Source organism: Leucopleurus acutus, assembly GCF_964270905.1.
Source record: "Leucopleurus acutus genome assembly, chromosome: 13".
NCBI lineage: Eukaryota > Metazoa > Chordata > Mammalia > Artiodactyla > Delphinidae > Leucopleurus > Leucopleurus acutus.
Genome location: NC_139155.1, coordinates 67,257,233 through 67,280,363, shown reverse-complemented (window position 1 = coordinate 67,280,363; position 23,131 = coordinate 67,257,233). Strand labels below are relative to the sequence as shown.

Sequence of the window (23,131 nt, the reverse complement as noted above, 5' to 3'; positions counted from 1 at the left end):
TGCCCTGAGCCAAAGCTGATGAGTCTGTAACCAGGGCAGGACTGCTAGGACTGCCTGAAAATGCTTCACAGGGGTGGAGCGGGGGCCTCTCAGACACCAGGCTGGACCCAAGACCCTCACTCTGTGCCTGGCTGCAGACCTCCATGGTGGAGGCCTCGCCAGGTGCAGCGCAAAGTCCTCCCAAGTGTCTTTAATGGGCCTGCTGTAGCCTGCCTCTGCCTTCTAACCCAGAGAGCCAGGGGCGGTCTGCTTTCCACTCTCCTGGAGTGCAGAGTACAGAGGTGGCAGGGGTTTTGCTCTGGGAGGTGTGATGCTCACAGGCTCCTAGGCCTCGCTCTGCATGAATTCCAGGCAGTAAGAGGAGGGCGCGACTCAGCACCTTCCATGGGCCAGGCACCCCGCGAAGCTCTCCACATCTGTCACGCCACTAACAACTTTAGGCAGGCCATGGCCTCTTTGGGCCTGTTTCCACGGCTGTTAAGTGAGGTGAGCTGCTTGATCCCTGAATGATCTATGTTTGAGTCTCTTTCCCAGGGCTCCCCCAGGACCTAGCTCTGTGCCTATGGGAGTGTTTCTTACATTCATTCATTCATTCGGCATTCATTTATTGAACAGCCCCTGAGTGCAGGATGCTGTGGTGGGGGGAGGGGCTTGTGGGGATTCAGGGGTGAGTAAACAGGGTCCTGTGCCCAAGGACCTCATGGTCTAGCCGGGCAGATGCTCCTAAGCAGGGCCACATCAAGGTCCTGCTGGTCCTCCTGGCGCAATCCTTCTCTCCCCTCCTCTCTGGTTGTAGCCATGCTTCCTACCTACCACCAGAACTTTGCTCGTGCCTTTGTGCCAGCATGGAATGAATGAATCTCCTTTCCATTTCCTTCCCATCCCAGATTTTTAGGGCCCAGTCCAATTTTGTTCCCTCCATGAAGCCTTCTAGGATTATTCCAACCCAAAGCAAATTTTCCCCCCTTAAGCTCCCAGGTACTTGCCGGCTCTCTTTGGGACATTTATCTCGTCCTTGTATTCTAGTCGATGGTGCCTGTGTCTTACCTTTGGGAGTGCAGGATGGCATCCGACTCATTTCGGGATCCCCAGAACAGCACCTAGGGCCTGGCACGCAGTAGGAGGAAAGAATGGCCAAGGCATGTGACCAGCTGCTACCCTGGAGGTAGGATTAGAGTAGGGGAGGGGGGAACCCAGACAGAGAGGGAGGGCTGGTGAGCTCAGAAAGTAGGAAATGGCTTCATTGTATGGGGAAGGGGCATGGCAGGACAGTCAGATGGCATCTGTCCCGCAAATCAGACTTGCAGCTAGCTACATGGGAACCCACAGCTCTGGCCCCTGGCTGTGAGTTGGGGGGGAAGCAGATAAGCTGATAGAAGGCCCGCTTTCATTGGGCCATCGCTTTCACTGTGGCTTCCTCCACGTCCACCCTGCATCTCCACCCCGAGGCTGAAGCCTGGCCAGGCAGGCAGCAAAGGGAAGCTCTGCAGAGCGGACAAAGGAGTGGTCACATAGGGGAACCCTGTGCTAGGCACTGCCCTGAGTGCAGGGCAAGCTATGTACATTAGCTTGCTTTATCCTCTCATGCTGACTCAGGGTCCAGATCATCCAAATCCATTTAGGGAATGAAGAAGCTTGGATTCAGAGAGGTGAAGTTGCTCCCTGAAGTCTCATATAAACAAGGGGAAGATTTAGGATTCAAACCCAGGTCTTCTGATTCCCAGAGAGGAAGGAATCCTCCATGCCAGCTGAGGGTGCCAGCACCTTATGAGCCTCCCAGAGAGCTGCGAAGGTCAGAAGCAGAGGACAGGGCTCTGGGTGGGGAGATGGGGTCTGGGCTTCCTTACCCCCCCTCAGCCTGCCTGCCCCGAAGGGGGAGGGGAAAGGCTGTTAACACTGAAAGGCCCCAAGCTGGGTTTGCAGCAGTGGTCCAAAATCCATGGCAGGACAGGAGGAGGGCAGGAGCCCCAGAGAAAAGGCCAAGGCCACTGTCCTGGAGTCAGGGCGATGGCTAGACTTAGGGGTCCCCTGGTCCCCTATAGAGGCATCAGTCAAGCTTCCTCTCGTATTGGAGGGAGAGGTCCTGCACCGTGGGGACCTGATCTTAGAAGAGCTCATTAGATAGCACCTAGTTGGGGACAGTAAGGCCTAGAGAGTTCAGGTGTCTCCTCCAAGGTCACAGTGTAAGCTAAGGGTAAATTGGGGACTGGAACCCAGACTTCCTGTCCTTCTCTTGTCTACGGGCCTCGGGCCGGGTGGGCACTCCTGCTCACCTCCTGCTCAGGTCTCCGCTTCAGGAGGGCGGAGGGTACCCGCGTCAGACGCTCCTGCGCCCAGCGCATCTCTCCCTACTCCGCCCCTTGGGATCCTTTAAGAGGCGGGGCTTGGCTGCCAACCGCGGCCCCGGCAAAAGGCTGGGACTTTACTCCCGCGGCGGAGAACGAGTCCGTGCTCTGTCTGCTGCCGCAACCGCCGCGCCCAGAGCCTGGGCCACGATGAGCGGCAGAGTCGGCGATCTGAGCCCCAGGCAGAAGGAGGCACTGGCCAAGGTGAGCCCTCACCCCGTCCCGGCCCGGCCCCGCCCCGGGCGATGGCCCCCATCCTCTGGCGGCAGCGGGCTGGGAAGGGGCTGGATGGGGGGCGAGCGCGGGTCCGCGGCGAGCGGCGGAAGGAGCGGCAGCCACCGCACCGAGCGGTCCGCGGTCGCCCCCTCCCTCGCTCCCCTCCGTCCGCCGAGGGGACCCCGGGGAAGTTTGGTCGTCCCAGCCCCAGCCGCGAGCGAGCCCTTGGCGCTGCCACCTGGTAAGAAGTGGTTGCTTGGAAGCCCACGGAGGCAGCTGAGGGCACAAAGGCAAAGTTCATTCTCGGGACTGGCAGCCGGGCCCTGGGGGCAGGGGCAGGGGCAGGGCCCTAGGTTTCCTCCCATTTCCGGGAGGTTTTCCTCTTGCAGGGGCAGTGGCACGATGGAAAGGGCCGGAGGGCTTCTTAGGAGACTTGGATGGCTCCTGCTCTGGCACCAAGTCTCTCTGCGACCTTGGGCAAAACCGGTCCTTCTCTGTTCGCTCCTTGAGGAAAGGAATTGAGGAGGTTGGACCAGATGATGTGGAAAGGAGCAGCTTCAAGTGCAAAGCCTAGGATCCTACCGGTGACTGACTGGGTTGGGGCTAGTTTGAGTTGAGACCAGCTCCCCACCCCGTCCTGCAACCCAGGCCCCTCCCTCAACCCAGGCCCCTCCCGGGCTGGGGACTTGGGGCTGATGCTCTTCAAAAGGCAAGGAGGTAAGCCTAGCTTTGCCTTGGCGCCTGGGCAGAGGAGGGGGCAACAGTTCCAGAGCCGGACCCTCTCCCACCAGCTGGATCTCCCCTGCTGCCCTTGGGGAGAGAGGGAAGGTTGGCTGTTCTTGGAGCTGGAGCTGTTTGGGTCCAGTCTTAGGTCTGGAGCCTCCACAGCAGTTTTCCATTGCTGAGAAAGTGGTGGAGGGGGCGGGTGGCAGGTGTCTTCTGCCGTGGTAGTGGGGCAGAGGCTCCAGTCCCATGGAGGCCTTGCCCCAGGCTGGGCCTCCCCATCGCAGGGAGGCCGGGTAGGGAGGTTTCAGATTTTACTGCTGACCTGCAGGGGAAGTCAGGCAGAGAAGGGATTAGGTGGTGATTAAACTAGATATCAGGGGCTGGGTAGTGTCCTTGGTAAGGGGTGGCTTCATGCCAGTCTCCCTGGGGGTCTGGGAGCTGTTTGGGGGATGGGATGGTTTGAGTCCCTGGCTGACCTAGGCCAGGGGCAGAGGTGGCGGGTCCTCATTGATCCTCTCTGTGGCTGCCCTGTAGGTCACTGACTAGGGAAAGGTGAGTGGCTGGGAGCAGGAGGCTTGGGGACAGCACAGCACGTGGGGGCATGCTCACCTGCAGGGTAATGAGCAGTTGGAGGGGGCATGGCCATCCTTGGGGTCACTGTCCAGCTCTCTTGTTTGGCACTCCCTACACTTTCCCCCTTCATGACTTCTGGCTGGAACTCTTCCCTCCACCTGGATTGCCCTCCTTCCTCCTCCTGCTGCCTTTGGAGTCCTTCAAGCCCAGCTCAAATGTCATTTTTTATATGAAGTAGTGTGAGACCACCCTCTTCCTGGCCCCAGTCAGCATCAAACTCTTCCTTCCCTCTGCTCCCTGGACACATTGCTCACCATTCCATTACTAAGGGGACAGGCCATGGTGGAAAGAGTGCAGGCTCTGGCCTGGGACAGACCGGGGTTTGCATCCCAGCTCTGCTGATTACTAGCTGTCGACCTTGGGCATGTTACTTGGCCTCTCTGAGCTTTAATTACTTCATCTGTAAAATGGGAGCAGTAATATCTCTAGAAGAATGAATAAGCACTGAGGTCGGTGCTGGGCACACGAGGAATGCTTGGTAAACTTACGCTTTTGCTGTGGCACACCCCAGAGTGTCTACTGTGGCGGTTAGCTGGGGGCTGTTCTGCCCAGCCATCACACTGGAGCGTGTAAGTGCGCACAGCCAGGCAGGGGCAGTGTCTTACTCCCTTCTCACCTCCTCCTGCTACTCAGCTCCCACCAGCATGACCGACAGAGTGTCCCACGCTGCTCAGGTGCTCAGCCAGTGTCTGCAGAGTTGACCCGTGTTGAGCAGGGGTCCAGCAAAAACCTCTATGGAGAGTCCCGGGCAGAGGGCGGTCAGGGTGGGACCTGCTACTCACCCAGCTGCCTCTCCCTACAGTTTCGGGAGAATGTCCAGGATGTGCTGCCCAGTCTGCCGAATCCAGATGACTATTTTCTCCTGCGCTGGCTCCGAGGTGAGGAAAAAGGGGCTGCGGGAGGCTGGGGCAGGGGCTTGGGCTGGGGAACAGAATAGCACCCTCTGGAAACCCTGCCCCAGGCAATCTCAGAATCTGGAGTATTCAACCTTCAGAACCAAAAGCGTTCTTGGCAATGATATAACCTCAACCCTCCTGTTGGATAGATAACGACACTGAGGCTCAGAGAGGTGAGGTAACTTGCCCCAAGTCGCACAGTGTTGAACTGCAGGCAGGGAGAGGACTAGAGCCAGGTCAGCTGACTCCCAGCCCGGTGCCCTTTCCATCCACTCGATGAATCTACTCTGCCGATGGATGTGGGGAAACAGGTTGAGGAAAAGCCAAGAAAGGCCCCAAGCTTGTGGGAAGTTGGAGGCAGAGCCAAGCTTAGAACCAGAGTCTTGGCCCGTGGGAGAGACTGGCCCTCTCTGTGGCAGCTTGAAGGAGGGGCAGAATGCACGGGGAACACGGTGGGTGGGGTTCAGCCTGACCTAGGTTAACAAAACTCCCCTCAAGCCATCATCTGGCTCCATGGCCCTGAGATCCATTCCAGCTCTGCCCTGGCCTGGCTCTGGTACCTGGTCCAGGGGTGAACATCTGTCTGAGGCTCCTCTCTGGGAGAGCTGGATGAGACAGGGTGCCCTGCCTATGGCAAGATGGGACATGACAGTGCTATGCCCGTGATGATGCAGTGTACACGTTTCTACTAGCATCAGGGTCAGACTCAACCCCATGTTGCAACTCCTGAAATCCTTCCGTTCTTTTCTTTCTCCTCCTCTCCTGTGATTCAAGTCATGTGCCACCCTCTCTGGTTCTTGTGACACACTTTTTTTTTGGCTTTGTAGAAACTTTATTGCCAGACATAGAAATAATAGAGAAAATTCCTCTGTGTTAGATTAGCAGAGATTAAATCGTGATAACAGAATCAGAGCCCAAAATATTAAAGTATAAGTCATGGCCAATTACTTATTTATAGACACAGACACACACATGTATACCCTGCGAGTCTTGGGACAGGGGAAGAGATGTATTTTCCTTTTCTGTCCAGAAACTGAATAGAGCTGGCACACTCTTGAGAGGCTGATAGCTAGCAGGCCCCCCAGAGCAGACCCTGTGTGCCTCTGAAAGTGCCACTTGCCCTTTTCCCCCTAAAAAGCTGTGAACTCCCCCCACCCCACCCACTCAGAGAGGATGGAGAGGCAGCAAAGAGGCGGCGGTGGAGTCAGTCCAGAGCTGGAGGACATTTTGGCCCAGCCTTTGCTGAAGGGCTGTAGCTGGAAGGGGGCGGGTGGGGAGAGTGGGCAGACAGCGCTGCATTAAAGGGCCAGCTGCAAGATGATCAAACAAACTACCCAGCTACTGTGAGGTGGGGGAAGTGTGGTTTCAGAGAGCTGTTGAATTGAACAGCTTCGCAGCTCTTTTTTTATCTGAGAGAAGGCTGGCCTGGGGCCCTGGTTTCCCAGGCACCCCAACTCCCCAGTCCTGGGATAACCCCTCTCTTTGCAGGAATATAGAAGAGTGCAGTTATCCTCATTTGCCAGATGAGAAAACTGAGGCTCAGAGAGGAGAGGGCACTTAGCTGAGGGCACACAGCTAATGCGAAGCAGAATCAGGGCAGAAACCTAGGGCCCCTGATTCCCAGGCCATCGTCCTCTCCAGTAAGCCACAGCTGCCTCCTGAAACCAAGCTCTGCCTCTTCAAACCAAGGAAATATCTCCTCTGCACTTTATTTGTGCCTCACATTTCCCTGGGCAGGAGCTCAGGCCTGGTCAGACTCTACTGTGAATTTCAATTAGGGTTTTTGTCGCCTTGCTTTTTTTTTCTTTTCTGTTTTTGCCACGCTGCACAGCTTGCGGGATTTTAGTTCCCTGACCAGAGATTGAACCTGGGCCTTCAGCAGTGAAAGCTCGAAAGCTCGGTGTCCTAACCACTGGACCACCAGGGAATTCCCCCCCCCTTTTTTTTTTTTTTAGAGAAACCTTTTCTTTTTCTCCTTTTCATCTGAAGGAAACATTTGCAAGGCACATGCCAGCCGAATGTCTTTGTCTAATCTAGGTGTGAGTGAGCACTGGGTTCTTCCCTTTCTCGAGTGAGCACTGGGTTCCTCCCTTCCCCCGACACGGGCTTGGCTTTCTGCTGGGCCCCAGGCCCGAGAGCAGGCACACAGATCACTGCCTCCCCCTGAGTGGGCCTGAGCTCTGGGCACCCCAGCGAGGGGGCTCAGATGGCAAGATAAAACGAGGAGGTGGAGGAAACCTGTGAGCCCGGCAGAGCAGGTCTGAGTCTCTTTGTTTTCCAGGACAGGAAGAGATCAAATAAGAACCCAGGACAGCTTGCTCCCAGGCCGGCCTCTCTGGCAGTGCCCTAAGCCATGCTTTGAGCTGCCCCTGACCAGGGCAGCAGGAGCCCTGGAGAGGCATCAGGCCGGTACTGCCAGGGGCAATGGAAACTCGGGGAGGGCCCTAAAAGACCCTGGATTTTGGACCCCAGCAGCTAAAGGTTAACTGGAGAGCCTCCCTGATATAAGGGGGCCCGAAGTTCACCACCACTCCTGTTCCCAAGGAAGATGACTCTCCTCACAGTTGGGCATGTCCCTCCCATGGAGGATTCCCACTTTCAGGTCCAGCTGGGCTACCCCAACATGATAGCATGGTGCCTTGCATCTTCCAAGTGTTTCTAGCTCACTGGATGATTTGGCCAGAGATGTGCAGTATCTTGTCCAAGGTCAAACAGGAAGAAGGTGGAAGGGCTGAGATGCAAACCCAGATTATATTCCTCTGAAAGCTGCCCCCTGCTGCTACAATGGCATGTGAAGGGTGACCATGAGAAGGAACTTCCCAAGAGGGAAGGCTGCTCATTTCTGCAAACGTGTGTCTAGCACACATGACAGGGTATGGCATTGGTCAAATCTCTTGTCGTATCCTTGAGTGCAGGAGAGTGGACTGCATTTCAGGGCAGCAGAGTCAGGGAATGTGCTCGGCCACTCCCAAAGAGCAGTGATTAAGGGGCTGGTGACAGTCCAGAGGGCAGCCTGTCTGGCCCAGGTTCCAGGGCTGTCAGCAGATCTGGATGTCAATCAGACCCATAGAGGACATACAGCTGGGAGGGACAGTTCATAGGTCAAATGGCAAAATTGGTCAGAATCTGGATCTCAGAAACTCTTTAAAAGATGAAATGCAGGGGCTTCCCTTGTGGCGCAGTGGTTAAGAATCCGCCTGCCAATGCAGGGGACATGGGTTCGAGCCCTAGTCTGGGAAGATCCCGCATGCCGTGGAGCAACTAAGCCCGTGCGCCACAACTACTGAGCCTGCGCTCTAGAGCCCATGAGCCACAACTACTGAGCCCGTGTCCCACAACTACTGAAGCCCGTGTGCCTAGAGCCCATGCTCCACAACAAGAGAAGCCACCACAATGAGAAGCCTGCGCACCACAATGAAGAGTAGCTCCTGCTCACTGCAACCAGAGAAAAGCCTGCCTGCAGCAACGAAGACCCAACACAGCCAAAAATTAAAAAATTTAAAAAAAAAAGATGAAATGCAGCTGGCCATAACAAGATGAAATCTGATATGGATAGATCCAGAAAACCACCTCTCAACCTATGGGGTAGAGGCTTCATAAGCAGCACAGGTGAAAAGGATTTGGGGGTTTCAGTTGACTGTAAGCTTCGCCTGAGTTAAGGGCCTGGCCTGTTGCCGAGAAAGTTCTTAGGCTTAATTGGAGAAGGGTAGGCAACACCTGTGCTCTGGACCACACACTTCAAGAGGGGCACTGGCAAACTGGAAAACATCCAAAGGGAAGTTGATGGACTTGAAACCAAGCTTTGAAGGATGGTTAAAGGATCCATGGACGGGCAGCATGATAGCAGGGAGCACTCAGGGTGGCAGCACAGAATTTGCGAGTATTGGAAAGGTGGTCACGTGGCTGAGGAAGCACCCCCGCCCCTCCTCTCTGAATGTCTCTGTAGAGGGTCTCTGCTCAGTACAATAGTGAGGGCTGTGTGTAAATGGCAGCTTGGATTGTTTGGGAGCAGATGGCCTTGGCGGGCAGGGAGGTCTTTGTGTTCAAGTTTGAGCAGGACAGCATGTCAGGGTTTGTACATGAAATTGAGTTGAGCCAGGTGAACTCTAATTCTGAAACTTTCTGGGAACCCTGGGAGGACGAGGGCCCTCTGTGTCCCCCTGGGGTATGCATGGGTCCTTTGAGGATATGGCAAGGTTGACTGGAGGCTCATCTCCCCTCCATCCTACTGGAATGTTCTGCCAGTCCTGCCCCAGATTATGCGGCAGCTGTATTCATCTTTGAACCGCAGGTCAAGCTCTCAGGACTGGATGTCAGACCGTGGAGGAGATTAACTTTGTGGAAGGAGAAGGGTAAATGATAAGGGAGCCCAGGGTTTGCTTTCCCTGACAGGAGATAAGACACCTCACCTGATTGCATCCACTAGGGTAAAACTCTTTTGACCCTGAACTTGCAATGCTGCCCCCACCTGCCCTGAACCTTGACCTGCTTTCCCCACAAGCCCAGGGGCTGTGGTACTCTAGAAGCAGTGAATGTCCTCACATTAGCTTCTATATGTGGGGTGATCTGAGAGTCAGCAGGCGTTTCCGCACAGGAGCAGGGAAATCTTCCCATCCTTGGCGCCCAGGCTGCTATCCTAACCCTGACCATGTTTCCCTGTTACAGCAAGAAGCTTTGACCTGCAGAAGTCTGAGGCCATGCTCCGGAAGGTGAGACCCATTTGGCTCCGAAGCCCACTGTTGCCTCCATTTCTGCCCATCAGAATCACGCCGTGCTTGGACTTCTGTCCACCCCCTCCCACCCCAATCACCGTCTGTGGCTTATGTGACATATCTGAGTATTAGCCGACCCGTACTGCCTTATCCTCCAGGACAAAGTGCATTCCCTTCCCTGGAAACAGAGCTTTCATAGTTCTTGGCCAGCCAAGAATTATAATCTGTTCTGCTGAGATCTCTGAAACAGGCACTTCCTTCTTTTCCATTCCTGCTGGTTGCCTTCTCGTGACTTACCTGTGGTCCGGTGGTCTGTTCGTGCTGTCACCCATTGCTAGATGCCTGTTAAGGACCACCCCCTCCCCGCCCTACTTTTTTAAAGCCCTCGTGTGTTTGCAGCATGTGGAGGTCCGAAAGCAAAAGGACATTGACAACATCATGAGCTGGCAGCCTCCAGAGGTGAGAACAGATTATCCCACCCCACACCACGTGAGGTCTGTTAGACCCATGATCTGTATCCTGGGTCTATGGGACTGGGACCCTCAGAGGAAAGGTCTGACAATGCCAAGTCATTGAATGAGTATCCATTGGCACCCAGGGGCGGATGAACCCAGAGGAAGGCCCTGGACACCGGGAAGGTGTGGCTGCCCGGGGCCTGCTGACCAGGCGCCCCCATCTCTGTCTGGGCCCAGGTGGTCCAACAGTATCTCTCAGGGGGCATGTGCGGCTACGACCTGGATGGCTGCCCCATCTGGTACGACATCATTGGACCTCTGGATGCCAAGGGTCTGCTCCTTTCAGCCACCAAACAGGACTTGGTCAAGACCAAGATGCGGGACTGCGAGCTGCTTTTGCGGGAGTGCGCCTGCCAGACCGAAAAGGTGAGGGGACCAGCACGGCTGAAGAGGAGTTACGCCCGGTGGAGGTGGTCACGCAGAAGTGTGGGTGTCACACGTGGCTTTAAGGGCAGCTTTAGGCCCTGATGTTTAGATTTCATAGACCTGTGAAATTGCAAAGTTTTAGGGACTGATCTATGTTACCGAATTTTTATTTTTCCAAGTAAGGACTTAGAAAACACTAACCAGCTATTGTCATAATTAACCCACCAAACTATAGGGACGGCATTGTCTCAGAATAAAGGGCCGTCCTTTAATTGAGTAAAGTTTAGCTTCATAGAAAACATGCTACGTTATCATTACTTTTCTTCCTTTATCTGGGCACCAGAGGAATCCTTGTCGGGGACCACCCTATCCCTGGACAAGTATTTGGGTGCCGCTGGTGTCAGTGAGCTCAGATTCTGTGCTTCCCTAACTCTGAATTCAGACAAAGCTAAGGACAGCTGATTCTCTTACTGGAAAAAGACTGAAGAGCGAGGCGGAGCTGCCATGGTCCTTTCCCCTGCCCTCCTCCTCAGCAGTCGTAAAGATCCAGTGAGACCATGTGATATGTTTGGGGACATTTCAACAGTGTCATCCACATTCACTGAGAACCTAGTGTGCGCAGAGGCCCTGTGGGGCTGGGCACGCAGAGAAGCGTTAGAGATGCACCTTAAGGGCTTAGGTTGGATAGAGAGCATCTGTGCCTGCGAGATGAGTGGCTGCACGGGGTGCAGAGGACGAGGGGGGCCACCGGGTCAAACTGCAGAACAGGAGCGACTTCAGATGTAATCTAAGTTCACCCAGCTGTTTACTGGATGAGAACACGGAGATCTAAACGGGAAGGGTGACTTGTCTAGGCCGCAGTTCCGGCCTGGGGTAATTATCTCGATTTGGAAAACCCTAGGTACGGCCCTGCCGGATCTGGTTGCAGTATGGGTGCAGGGTACAATCAGCACTTTCCCTGATTGTACCCTGGGCTTCCGTGTGTGTGTTGTGTGGGGGGCAGCCTGATGTGACTTTCTGTTCCTCTGTCCCCTGCAGACGGGGAACAAGATAGAGACCATCACCCTGATTTATGACTGTGAGGGGCTTGGTCTCAAACATCTCTGGAAGCCAGCTGTGGAGGCCTATGGAGAGGTGAAGGCCAGGGCTCGGGGGTGGTGGAGGGTGAGAGGTGAGGGTCGGGGGGTGGGTTGGGGGGGTGGGTCCCTCTGCTAGGAGGCCCTGTGGGGTGGGGGAAGCCAGAGGAAGAAGGGCCTCCCTCCCTGGCACAGAGTTCTGAGCCCACTGGATTCTTTCCACAGTTTCTCTGCATGTTTGAGGAAAATTACCCCGAAACACTGAAGCGTCTTTTTGTCATTAAAGGTAAGTTGGCAACTACCTGTGATGAAGCCCAATGGGAAAGAGGGGCCAAAAATATTACTGGGACAGATTAAGGAGAGTGAAATAGAGTGAGCCGAAGTCAGGGGTGGAGGGTGGGGTCTTAGGACCTGTTTAGAAGACCGACCCATGATGTACGCAGACCACTTTGTAATTCACAAAGCTTTTAGTATTCGTTACCTCCTTTGAGCCACCGAGCCCAGTGAGAAAGGAAGACCATCCCCCCTGTACAGACAGGAAAGCCGAGCCTCACATAGGGCTGCCTGTGTGGGCTCCACAGCACCAGGGAGTGCATGGCCAGACACTGGGGGCTATGGTGGACACTGTTAGGGACAGAGTGGGGACTGCTCCTGGCCTCACATGGCCTGGTCTCTGTTCCAGCCCCCAAGCTGTTTCCTGTGGCCTATAACCTCATCAAACCCTTCCTGAGTGAGGACACTCGTAAGAAGATCATGGTCCTGGGGGGTGAGTAGCCCAGACCCTCCTCCACTCCACGGCATGGCTGCAGCCCCGCTGGGGATGGTGTTAGAGAGCCAGAGCTGCCGGGGCGAAGGCTCCCTCTGCTGGTTTGGGAGCAGTGGGACCCAGGAGCAGGCTGGGCCCGAGAAGGGGCTTCCTGTCTGTTTTCCTAAGAACTCTTTCTCTCAGACACTCTGGGGAAATTCAAAGATGAATGGAGGGGGCTTCCCTGGTGGCGCAGTGGTTGAGAGTCCGCCTGCCGATGCAGGGGACACGGGTTCGTGCCCCGGTCTGGGAAGATCCCACATGCCGCGGAGCGGCTGCGCCCGTGAGCCATGGTCGCTGAGCCTGCGTCTGGAGCCTGTGCTCCGCAAGGGGAGAGGCCACAACAGTGAGAGGCCCGCATACCGCAAAAAAAAAAAAAAAAAAAAAAGATGAATGGAATGCCAGTCCTTGTCCTCAATAAGCTTGCAGTGAAACAGGAGACTTTTAAGAGAAAGCTAGGACACAAACTAGAAAAGGCATAGATGGACTTCCCTGGTGGCACAGTGGTTAAGAATCCACCTGCCAATGCAGGGGACACGGGTTCGAGCCCTGGTCCAGGAAGATCCCACATGCCATGGAGCAACTAAGCCCGTGCGCCACAACTACTGAGCCTGCGCTCTAGAGCCTGCGAGCCACAACTACTGAGCCCATGTTCCACAACTGCTGAAGCCCGCATGCCTAGAGCCCATGCTCCGCAACAAGAGAAGCCACCGCAATGAGAAGCCTGCGCACTGCAATGAAGAGTAGCCTCTGCTCACCGCAACTAGAGAAAGCCCACGTGCAGCAAGAAAGACCCAATGCAGCCAAAAAATAAATAAAATTCCTTTAAAAAAAAAAAGAAAAAAGAAAAGGCATAGATGCGGCAGAGAAGGGAGGTCACAGGAGCAGAGGTTGCTTTCAGTTGAGGGCAAGTACGCATGGATTCATTGGATGGGCACCTGCTGTGTGCCTGGCCCTGGACTAGGTAGGTGTCAAGGCCACAAAGGTAAGACAGAGTCCCTTGAAGAGCTTGTGGACTCTCGGAGAAGGGAGACACAAACAGATGTATATCAGCGCAAGATGTTACGTGTAAAAGAGAGGAGGTGAAAAGCCCATGGGAACACTGAGCAGGGCCACTCACCCCGCCCAGCCTGGGGAGGGGGCGATGCCTCCCTCACCTGCGAGCTATGGAATGAGTAGGGTAGCCAGGTGAAGCAAGGCAGGAAGCTGTTGGGCAGAAAGAAGAACAATGAGCAAAGACCTTACACACCATGGCACGGGCAGCTGAAGAGGGCACACGGCAGGGTGTGCGAGAGATGACGTGGAGAGGGAGCCAGATGCCAGGAGCTGGGTCACAGAGAATCCAGGGCACTGTGTCAGGAAGCTGGGACACAACTCCACCGGCCACTGGGCACCAGAGAGGAGTTCCTGAGCCGGGGCAGGGGGTGGGGTACAGGACCTGATTCTCAGGACAGATACCAGTTTGTATACCGTGGCCACAGCCCACGCACCAGGTGTTGCAAGCCTGAGCCACGGCGGGGGCTGTAGGGACGGAGAGGAGAGGGTGGATTTCAGACTTTCGTAGGAAGTGGAACAGCAGAACTCAATTGACTGGATGTAGGAAGGGAGGAAGAGAAATCTAGAATGGCTCCCTGGTATCTGGCATGAGTGACAGCATTGCAGTCATTCTGATGCAGTTAGTTCCACTGGGGAATAATACAGTCAGAAGGAAAGGCTTGAAGTTGAGTTCTAGGAGTCTGTGAGGTGTACACATGTTGGGGATGCCTGGGCCTGAAGCTTAGCAGCAAACTCCAGTCTGGAGATTTGGAGTTTTAGATAGAGACAGCAGCTAAAACCTTGAGAGGAGGTAAGACTGCCCACAGAACAGAGGCTGAAGCCTGGGGAATATCCAGGCTCAAGGGCATGAAGAGAAAGAGGAGCCCACCAGGGAGTGAAGAAGCGATTGTGAGGTTGGCGGGGAAGCGAGCAGACGGACACTGGATAGGCAGGGCAGCAGGAGAACATCAGGGGACGAGGGGAAGCCAGCAAGGAAGACCCATGGGAATCAAGCCAGCCAGGGACAGGCAGGAGTCGAGTTTGGCTGGAGCGTGATGTGGGGTGGTGGGAGAAAAGCCTAGAAAGGGAGATTGGGACTGGCTCGTGGACGGCTTAATGCCACCTGTGGAGTTGAAATGGGGGTAGGGAATTCTGAAGGTTTCTGAATGTTCACCTTCAGGCACCACATTGAAAGTGGAGGTTTTCCAAATGTGTGCTGAGCCTGGGTGTGGTGCAAAGCAGTCTGGAAAGCACAGGACTTCTGGGTGCTGGTCCTGGCTCTAGTGCAACAAATTCTGTCCTTGTAGCCTCAGTTCCTCTCTGTGAGATGGGAAGAATCCTCCTGGCCTTATTCCAACCCTCCAGCTGAACTGGGTGAAAAAACAACGTCTGAGGAAAAGGCTCTAATGATTTTTGGCTTTTCTGTGGCTGCCACCCACCATGAGCATGAGCCAGTTCGGTTTCCTGGCAGCGGGGCTGCAGAGGAGGTTCAGTCAGTTCCCCCACCCACACCTGAAACCCTTTCAACCAAACCCGCCTCGGGCTGGGAAGGTACCGGATCTTCAATAGAGGAGGGGAGAAATTCACCCTGGGCTGGTCACTGGTACTCAGCACAGATTAAAGCACCCCTGGAGTTGCATGGTCTCAAGTCCCTAGAAATCTGAAGGCTGGGAGACCCTGGACCATCCCTGTGGGTTTACGGGCAGCACCAGCCACAGAGGATGCTCGGTGGTACCCTGTGACCTGGAGCTGCTCTCTGTATCTGGTCTCTGTCGTCAGCAGGGAAAGGTTTCCATCCAGTATCAAAATATTGTCCTTGGCTGATACTTGTTTAGGAATCTGGCAGAGAAATGGATCTCAGCCTTGGTTGCACTTGAGGCAAACTCTCCTAGTCAGGAAAGGGCTTGGTTATTTAAAGAGAAAAAAAAAAACCAAATCACTGGTAGCCAAACAGCCTACAAAACAAGAGAAGTGAAACTGTGGCTGGGGTAAAGCCAAGGGAGCCCATTTAAGGGGTCGGTCTACAGTGATGCATTCATTCAATAAATCACGAGTGAGCACAGTAGGTGACAGTGGTCATGCCCTCACGCTCAATCTAACTAGGGCAGATCATGTTGACTGCCCTCCTGCCTGCCACATGCGCTGTTTCCTCTGCGTGGAATGCCCTCCCCTCCTTTCTTTGTTCCCTCCTGCTTGCACTTCAAATATTTGTATCCCCTCTTCCTGGGAGTGATAATACACTCTCATACAGGTACGGCATTTTACAGTTTACAACGAACACCCTCTCAAGTACTTAGTTCACTTCACTCCCACCATAACCTTGCAGGGCAGGAGGAACTAGGCTCAGAATGAAGTGATTTATTTGCCTCAGGTCGCTTCGCTGGCCAGAGGCAGTGGGGACAGGACCTCTGTCTCCTGCTTCCTGGTCCAGAACAGGGCAGTCATCTGGGTGACAGCTCCTCTTGAACCCCCTGCAGAGCTGTGCGCACGTCCTGTGCTTCCAATGCCCATGTTTTGTGTGCAGGGGCAGACAGGTTTTTTCTGCCTCTTTTGTGTAGACTGCCAGGGCTGTGATGAACTCCTGCCCTGGTGGTGATCCTTTTCTCTCCTTCCTTCCCTCTCCTGCCAGCAAACTGGAAGGAGGTTTTACTGAAATATGTCAGCCCTGACCAGCTGCCTGTGGAGTATGGGGGCACCATGACTGACCCTGATGGAGACCCCAAGTGTAAATCCAAGGTATGGGCTGCCAGGGGCCGGAGGTGACCAGAGACACCTGGCTCAAATGCACATTCCAGCTCACTCCGTGCTCTGCTTCTAGATCAACTATGGGGGTGACATCCCCAAGAAGTATTACGTGCGAGACCAGCTGAAACAGCAGTACGAACACAGTGTGCAGATTTCCCGGGGCTCCTCCCACCAAGTGGAGTATGAAATTCTCTTTCCAGGCTGCGTCCTCAGGTAGGGTTCTGGACCCTTCCAGGAGACCTGAGCCTTCTGGCCATAGGTGCTGGCGGTGGGCTGGGGTGGGAGAAGCCCTGGTGGCAGGACCCCAGAGAGGGAACATGCAGACGGAATCACGTCTAAGTGGGTGGGTGTCCCCTGCAGGTGGCAGTTCATGTCGGATGGTTCGGACATCGGTTTTGGGATTTTCCTGAAGACCAAAGTGGGGGAGCGGCAGAGGGCAGGGGAGATGACAGAGGTGCTTTCCAACCAGAGGTACAATGCCCACCTGGTCCCTGAGGATGGGACCCTCACCTGCAGCGATCCTGGCATCTGTAAGTCTCTCTGTCTTGGCTCGAAGCCCCTGCTCTAGCTGTTTGCCCGGGAGGTCCCTCTTTCTCCATGGATTTAAGTTCTCACACTGTTAGAACTAGAAGTGGAGCTCCATCAGTTTCAACCTCTCTTGCATAGGTGAGGAAACCTAGGCCTGGAGAGGTGAGATGACAGGCTCAAGGTGACCTGGTCCAGGTGTAACTGGGGCTGTGACTGCCATTAGACATTTCCTGGGGATGCGCCCTCCCCAGACATCAGAGAGGCAGAACACGTTACATAGGTGTAGGGATCACAGGGTGAGCAGAGTGCTGACAAACCTAGCCTTGACTCTGCTGAACTTCACTCATCTCCAAGTTGATCAAAAAATGGCCACAGAACATGAACAGGAAGTTTACCCAAGAGGAATAAGAATGGCAAATAGACATTTGAAAAGGTGTTTAACCTCACTTAGCTTTGCAATATCGATTAAATTCCCTTTGACTCAGCAATTCTACCTCTGGAAATTTACTGTACAGAAATATTTACACAAAAACACAAAGATATAGGTACATGGATGTTCCTAGCGGTTTGGGAAACTGATAATAAACTAAATGGCCTTAGGAAGGTCTTAAGTAAATTATGGTCCATCCATATAATGGAATACAGTATACGCATTAAAGAGAATAAACTGACATATAAGATGTCTGATACATGTTAAAAAAAAATAAAGCATGAGACTTAGCATATATGATGTATACTCACTTTGGCTAAAAAAGGTCAAAAGAATTCTGGGGTTGGCCGCTTTTACCTTCTGAGATGGCCCACACTCTGTCTGTGGAGTGTGTTTCTCTAAATAAATTCACTTCTTACCTACCAAAAAAAAAAAGAATTCTGGGGACTCTGCTAATGCTAATGGTGGTAGGAAGCTTATAGAGGGCTTTCGTTTCTTTATACTGGCCCTGCAAATACAGTTTATGTTACAAAGAACATGTACTACATTTATAAGCAGAAAAATCACATACACACACACACACAAAACCCCCATCAAATCTCCAGTTTCCTCTCTGTCTGAGCCAAGGGGCCAGGCATGGAAAATCAGTGACAGCAAGGGCTTTGTCATCAAGCTGAGATGGACTTGACCACTGACTAGTCCTTAGGCAAGTGACTTGGCCTCCTTGAGCTTCAGTTTCCTGATTGCTACAATGGGGATCAAATTCTCTACCTCATAGGGACACCTGATGATGAAATGCGATCAGGTCTGTGCAGCACTTAGCGTAATGCCTGCCACGCAGCACTCAGCGCACTGTGGCCACCATTATTATCATTAGGGGAAAACCTGGGGGAGAAGGGCCACTGGGGAGATAGTGCCAGAGATGGGAGAAGCCCTGCGCCCTGTTTTCATGGCAGCACTGCCAGAAGTCTGAACTAGCCCCACAGATGTCTTGGCCTCTGTACTTGTCCACACCATTGCCCCAACTTCAGATCCTGTGTCCTCCCCCACAGCCCAAGCAACCTCAGTCTCCACCGCCCCCTCCTCACATATACTCTGTGGTCTGGCTCCCCAGGGAGGAGAAGTATTCTTGTTAGTGAGCTGTTGGGTCCTGAGGGAGAAGGCGGTATACTGTGTGCTTCATCAAGAACAAGGCTTAGCACCAGCCCAGACACTGTCATCCTCAGAGCATAAAGCATTTTGTACATATAAGCTTGAATTTCTCTTTTAAAGGACAGGGAAGCTGAGGTATAGAGAGGGGATGTTATCTCTCCCACAGCGTAGCCTGCATAGACACCAAGAAACGGAGACAGGAGAGAATCCTAGGGTCCCGGTACAGGATCTCGTGACCATAGACTACCCTAGAGATGATCATGTGACAGAGGAGAGAGTGGGGTCCCAGACCTGGGAAGTAATTTACCCAAACTCAGCAGAGCCCAAACCGTTTTCCAGCGCTGCCCACTACCTCTCTGTAGTACCATGAACCCTTTAACATAATCAGGCTTAGGTTTGCAAATCCCAAATTATAGTTCCCCTTGGATACATTCCCAGATGGAATGTTTATCTGCTTGTGGGGCCTTGACTGGGAGATTCCACTTTTTTTTCTCTCAACTAATATTTCCTGAGGTCCTGAGTGTAGAGTACTCTTCTAGGAAAGAAAAAGATTCAGAAAAAAAGATCTGGAGCGTGCATTGTGGTCTAGAAGAGCTGAAGCACTGTAGGAAGGTTAAACAGCCCCTCTAGGCACCAGAAGACCCGGTTTCTGAGTCCAGCTTTGCCAGTAACTCTCCGAGTGTCTCTAATTAGATTTTGCTCTCTTTTTCCTTAAAATGAGGGGAGTAGGCTAGAGCAGATCTTAATCTGGGGTCTATGATTCTAAATCTTTAGTGATTTAGATCTTTAAAGACAGTGATTCTAAATCTTTAAAGACCAAACACCTCCCTTTTATAATAAGTGGTGTCTAATGTCCCCTTTACTACTCTGAAATGAAATTCATAGATATTATAACCACCTACACACATAATTAAAAAGTCAATATACTCTCCTATCTGGAATATAAAAGAAATAAAAGGACACTAAGAATATATATGTTTTCTCAATACATAAATGAGAGGGCACAGTTACCCCCAGCTCCTCCTCTCTTCAGAATGGTGACTTTCCCATTGGGAACCACTGCCCCAGAGGGTCCATGATGGGCTCCATGGGATCTGAAATTGTATGCTTTCATCAGATTCTCAGGGGGGTCAGTTCCCCAACAAAAGTGAAGGAGCCCCAGCCTGGAGGATCTCTGGGGCCTCTACAAGTCTGTGAGTACATGATTAGTGTCAAAATGAACCACTTCCCTCGGGCGTCACAACAGCCCCTTCCTTGTTTCTGAGGGCAGAACATCATGCTAGGCAGAGTCATCTCAATCCTGATGCTTGGTCCAAGGAGCTCAAAGACCTCTTCTCTAGCATGACTGACTCTGGTTGCTAAGGCTCTGTCATCCAGGTCAGAGAGGAAGCTTCCCTCTTTCCAGAGGCACCACTGGTCCTGAAAGACCTCTGGCTCAGAGAGAAAATCAATGACTATTACTCACTTCACACCATGAAGAAAAGGGTGAAAGGTGTGTCTGCCCTCAGTCTAAAACTATGCATTTTATCCAGGGGCAGAAAAGGGGAAAGGTTAAATCTCAGGATTAAATGCACAGGGTTTTTTTGGCTGGGAAAAGTTAGAGACCAGGATAGGGAAGGGGCAGAGCTAGTGTTTTTGTTTTCCCACTCTGTTCTTTGGAAGGGGTGTTTGACTGGAATGGAAAAACTTCTCAAAAAAAGAAGGGTTAGATTAAAAGCAGTCTGTTCCTTGGCCAAGGGTTGGAAGCCTTTTCTGCCAACTGCATGCCCATTTTCTCTCCCCAGAGGAAACCACTAACAGATCTTGTGTATTATCCTACCAAATATTTTCCATCCCTTTAGAAGTATTATGTGTTTCCATAATATACAGGACATGTGCCCACCCATATACATTCATAGGAATTATATATGTTATTCAGTGTATATTTGAAGGAATTTTGAAATTGTAAAACTTGTCAATGTAGGTAGACCAAGTAACAAAGCCAAAAAAATTTTTTTTACATATATTAACAAAAATGTTAGAAATGGTTTACAAATTGTTCTGCAACTTGCTTTTTTTAGCCTAAGGATATATTGTCACTAGTTTCCCCAGTCACTTCTATGAAGCTCACCTCTTTCTTTTTATACAGAATAGTATTTCAATAAAAACTTTTAAAGCAATTCTTCTTTGAACATTTTAGTTTTCCTCATCTTTTATTACTACAAATAGGGGTGTATTGAGCATCTTTGTCCATTTATCTTTCTGTGGGGTAAGTTTCTGGTTCAAAAGTTTGCATATTTTGGGCTTCCCTGGTGGCGCAGTGGTTGAGAATCTGCCTGCTAATGCAGGGGACACGGGTTCAAGCCCTGGCCTGGGAGGATCCCACATGCCGCGGAGCAACTAGGCCCGTGAGCCACAACTACTGAGCCTGCGCATCTGGAGCCTGTGCTCCGCAACAAGAGAGGCCACGATAGTGAGAGGCCCGCGCACCACGATGAAGAGTGGCCCCCACTTGCCACTAGAGAAAGCCCTCGCACAGAAACGAAGACCCAACACAGCAAAAATAAATAAATAAATTACAAAACTCCTACCCCTAACATCTTCTTTAAAAAAAAAAAAAAAGTTTGCATATTTTACCTTTTGTCAGAAACTGAACAGGATTAGGCTTTCTAGGGCCCAACTCAGGCAGCAATGCAGGCCAGAGGGAAATTCCAGCTCTATCCCTTCCTCACTGTGTGACAGTGACTTTCTTTTTATATAACACAGTACTAAAGCTGAACTCAAGAGTTATTGTGAATAATATATATAGATTGCCATACCAGTATTGAGTCACATAAATAGCTGTTGTTACCATTACTATTATTATTATTATAGTAACTACTGCTGCAACTAATTCTACTCCCTCCTTTCAAGACCCAGTTCAAGCTCTAACTCCTTTAAAAAGCCTTTCACATGATTTCAGTCTACAGGGCCCCCTCGTTCCAAGCTGTTACAGACGTGACTGTCTCTGCCACTCATCTGGCACTTGGCATGTTCTGTCTTATGTATTTTTCTCTTCATGAACATATTGTAACCCAGCTAGGCTAGGTTTCAGAAGGTGAAGGATCATTGCTTATGCTACCTTCAGCCTCATTACCTACCACACTGCCTTGCTCAGTCAACCAAAATCACTGTGTCTAAGCTCTTTGTCAGAATTGCCTGAATGTCTGTTTTTTCCCCTCCCCTCAGATGTCCTGCGGTTTGACAACACCTACAGCTTCATTCATGCAAAGAAGGTCAGTTTCACCGTGGAGGTCCTGCTTCCAGACAAAGCCTCAGAAGAGAAGATGAAACAGCTGGGGGCAGTCACCCCAAAGTAACACCTCCTCCCACAGCAGGCCTGGCTCCCTCAGCATCTCCCTGTCAGTTTCTATCCCTTGTAGCAGTCATTTTCCCAGCACTCTGACGCCCAAAGAAACTGGGCTAGAAGAAAGACCTCGGGGCTGGATCTGGGGAGCCTTCATTTCAGAATTAGGAAGAGGGAGACTAGCTGGAGTGGGTCTCCTTGCCTCTCAAATTACTAAGGAGTCCCCAGGGGCTGGGCACCGTGACAGCATCTGTCTTATAAGCTGTGCCAACTTCACCTGTCCAGTGACAGATGAGACAGGAAGAGGGGAACCATGGGGTGGCAGGGAGGAAATCAGGAAAAAGGGGAGAAATTGAGACCTAACACTTCAGGGAAGCCAGCTGCAGGGGAGGAACTTGCTCCCAAATGAACATGTAAGTCTAGATCATAATGAGGAATAGCAAGGTAGCCGGTTGCTAGGGTTATGGTGGGGGTCTGAGGCTCTTCTGAACTTTCTACCCAGGCTAGGATCTTTTAGCTTTTCCCAAGTCTTGGGAGAGGGCCCGAGTCAGCATAGGTCTTCCCTTTCAAGGGTAGACAGGCAGGCCTCTCCCTCGCCTCGAGGAATCCAGCAGTTCCTGGGTCCCACTGGCTGCCTCTTAAATGACTAATGATTGTCAGTGACTCAGAGCTTCCTGGGACAGTGAGCTTTGGTACCCAGCCACTGTCCTTCAGTGCAAACAAAGCACAGGGAAGTTACCTCCAGGGATCCCAGCTCCGTGAAGGGCCAGGGAGGCTGGCGGTGGGTGTGAGTCCTGAAGCTTCCACCCCTCAGAAACCCAGGCCCTGACCCATCCTGGGGAGATGGTCTGGCCAAGCTGAGGGAGCAGGAGTCAGGGGCAAGGCTGGAACTGACAGGAGGCCCCGAGGCCGCATGGCTCCCAGCCAGACCCCTCAGGAGGATATCCTGACCTTGGTTTACAGCGCTCTGTTAGGAAAAGTAACCAATGAATAAAGAACGTTCAGCGCGCAGGGCGTGGAAGTCAGCGCCTTCCGCCTCGCTCCTCACAGTTACTCACACACGCAAACTTCCGCCGTGGGGTGCCTGCTTCTCCCCTTCAATAAGTGGAGCGCATGCGCAGAAGCCATCTGCTAGTCTCCTTCCGTGCGCTGAAGGCGTCCTGACGGCCTGCTCGCCCCCTGATTGGCCCAGCCGGTGGGCCGTCTTCCGCCATTTTTGCTAAGGGCACTAAGGGTGCACCTGACCATCTTAACGGTCAGGATGGAGACCCCGCCCAACTCGGGCTTCTCAGAGCGCGCCAAATAGTGCGGGTCTGGCAAGCGCGCGCGGCGCCTGCGGTGGACCTGGATTGGGAGGGTCACGGAGAAGCGACGATCACGTGGCTTTAGGGACCGTCTCCTAATTCCGCGCAGGCACTGCCAGTGTTTCTGGGGTTGAGGATCACTGAGTCGCGATCCCAGCTTCCTGCGAGATCACAGCTGACCTGGCTGCCCTACATGATCCTACAATGATGAAGACTCCCAGGGCTGAAACCAGGGACCTCAACAGGGAGGCTGTGACCTTTATTTGATGATAATAAAGCTAATTCTTTAATGAGCGCCTCCTGGGTACCAGGCAACAGCCCT

The 23,131-nt window shown here is 52.6% G+C and overlaps 1 protein-coding gene across 3 annotated transcripts; it reads left to right on the top strand.

Moving 5' to 3' along the window:
- Positions 1-2,424: 2,424 nt before the first annotated feature.
- Positions 2,425-23,089, top strand: LOC309970282 (SEC14-like protein 2). 3 transcript variants are annotated; one of them, XM_082852592.1, is made up of 13 exons: positions 2,441-2,549; positions 2,951-3,145; positions 4,723-4,798; positions 9,482-9,525; positions 9,928-9,987; positions 10,221-10,409; positions 11,448-11,543; positions 11,711-11,771; positions 12,168-12,251; positions 15,955-16,061; positions 16,144-16,283; positions 16,431-16,600; positions 21,388-23,089. In XM_082852592.1, exons 2-13 carry the CDS (start codon positions 3,098-3,100, stop codon positions 21,516-21,518), a joined length of 1,206 nt encoding a protein of 401 aa, XP_082708718.1. In that variant the 5' UTR covers positions 2,441-2,549; positions 2,951-3,097; the 3' UTR covers positions 21,519-23,089. The 3 variants fall into 3 exon arrangements, with proteins under 3 accessions (XP_082708717.1, XP_082708718.1, XP_082708719.1); XM_082852593.1 differs by having other exon boundaries at positions 2,951-3,278; XM_082852591.1 differs by lacking the exon at positions 2,951-3,145 and having other exon boundaries at positions 2,425-2,549.
- The last annotated feature ends 42 nt before the right edge of the window (positions 23,090-23,131 follow it).

Excerpts from the sequence above, each read along its gene's own strand:
- LOC309970282 (XM_082852591.1), top strand. The coding sequence starts at position 2,496 with ATGAGCGGCAGAGTCGGCGATCTGAGCCCCAGGCAGAAGGAGGCACTG. Across the intron at positions 9,988-10,220 it reads TGAGCTGGCAGCCTCCAGAG|GTGGTCCAACAGTATCTCTC; the intron begins GTGAGAACAGAT and ends GTCTGGGCCCAG. Across the intron at positions 16,062-16,143 it reads ACCCCAAGTGTAAATCCAAG|ATCAACTATGGGGGTGACAT; the intron begins GTATGGGCTGCC and ends CTCTGCTTCTAG.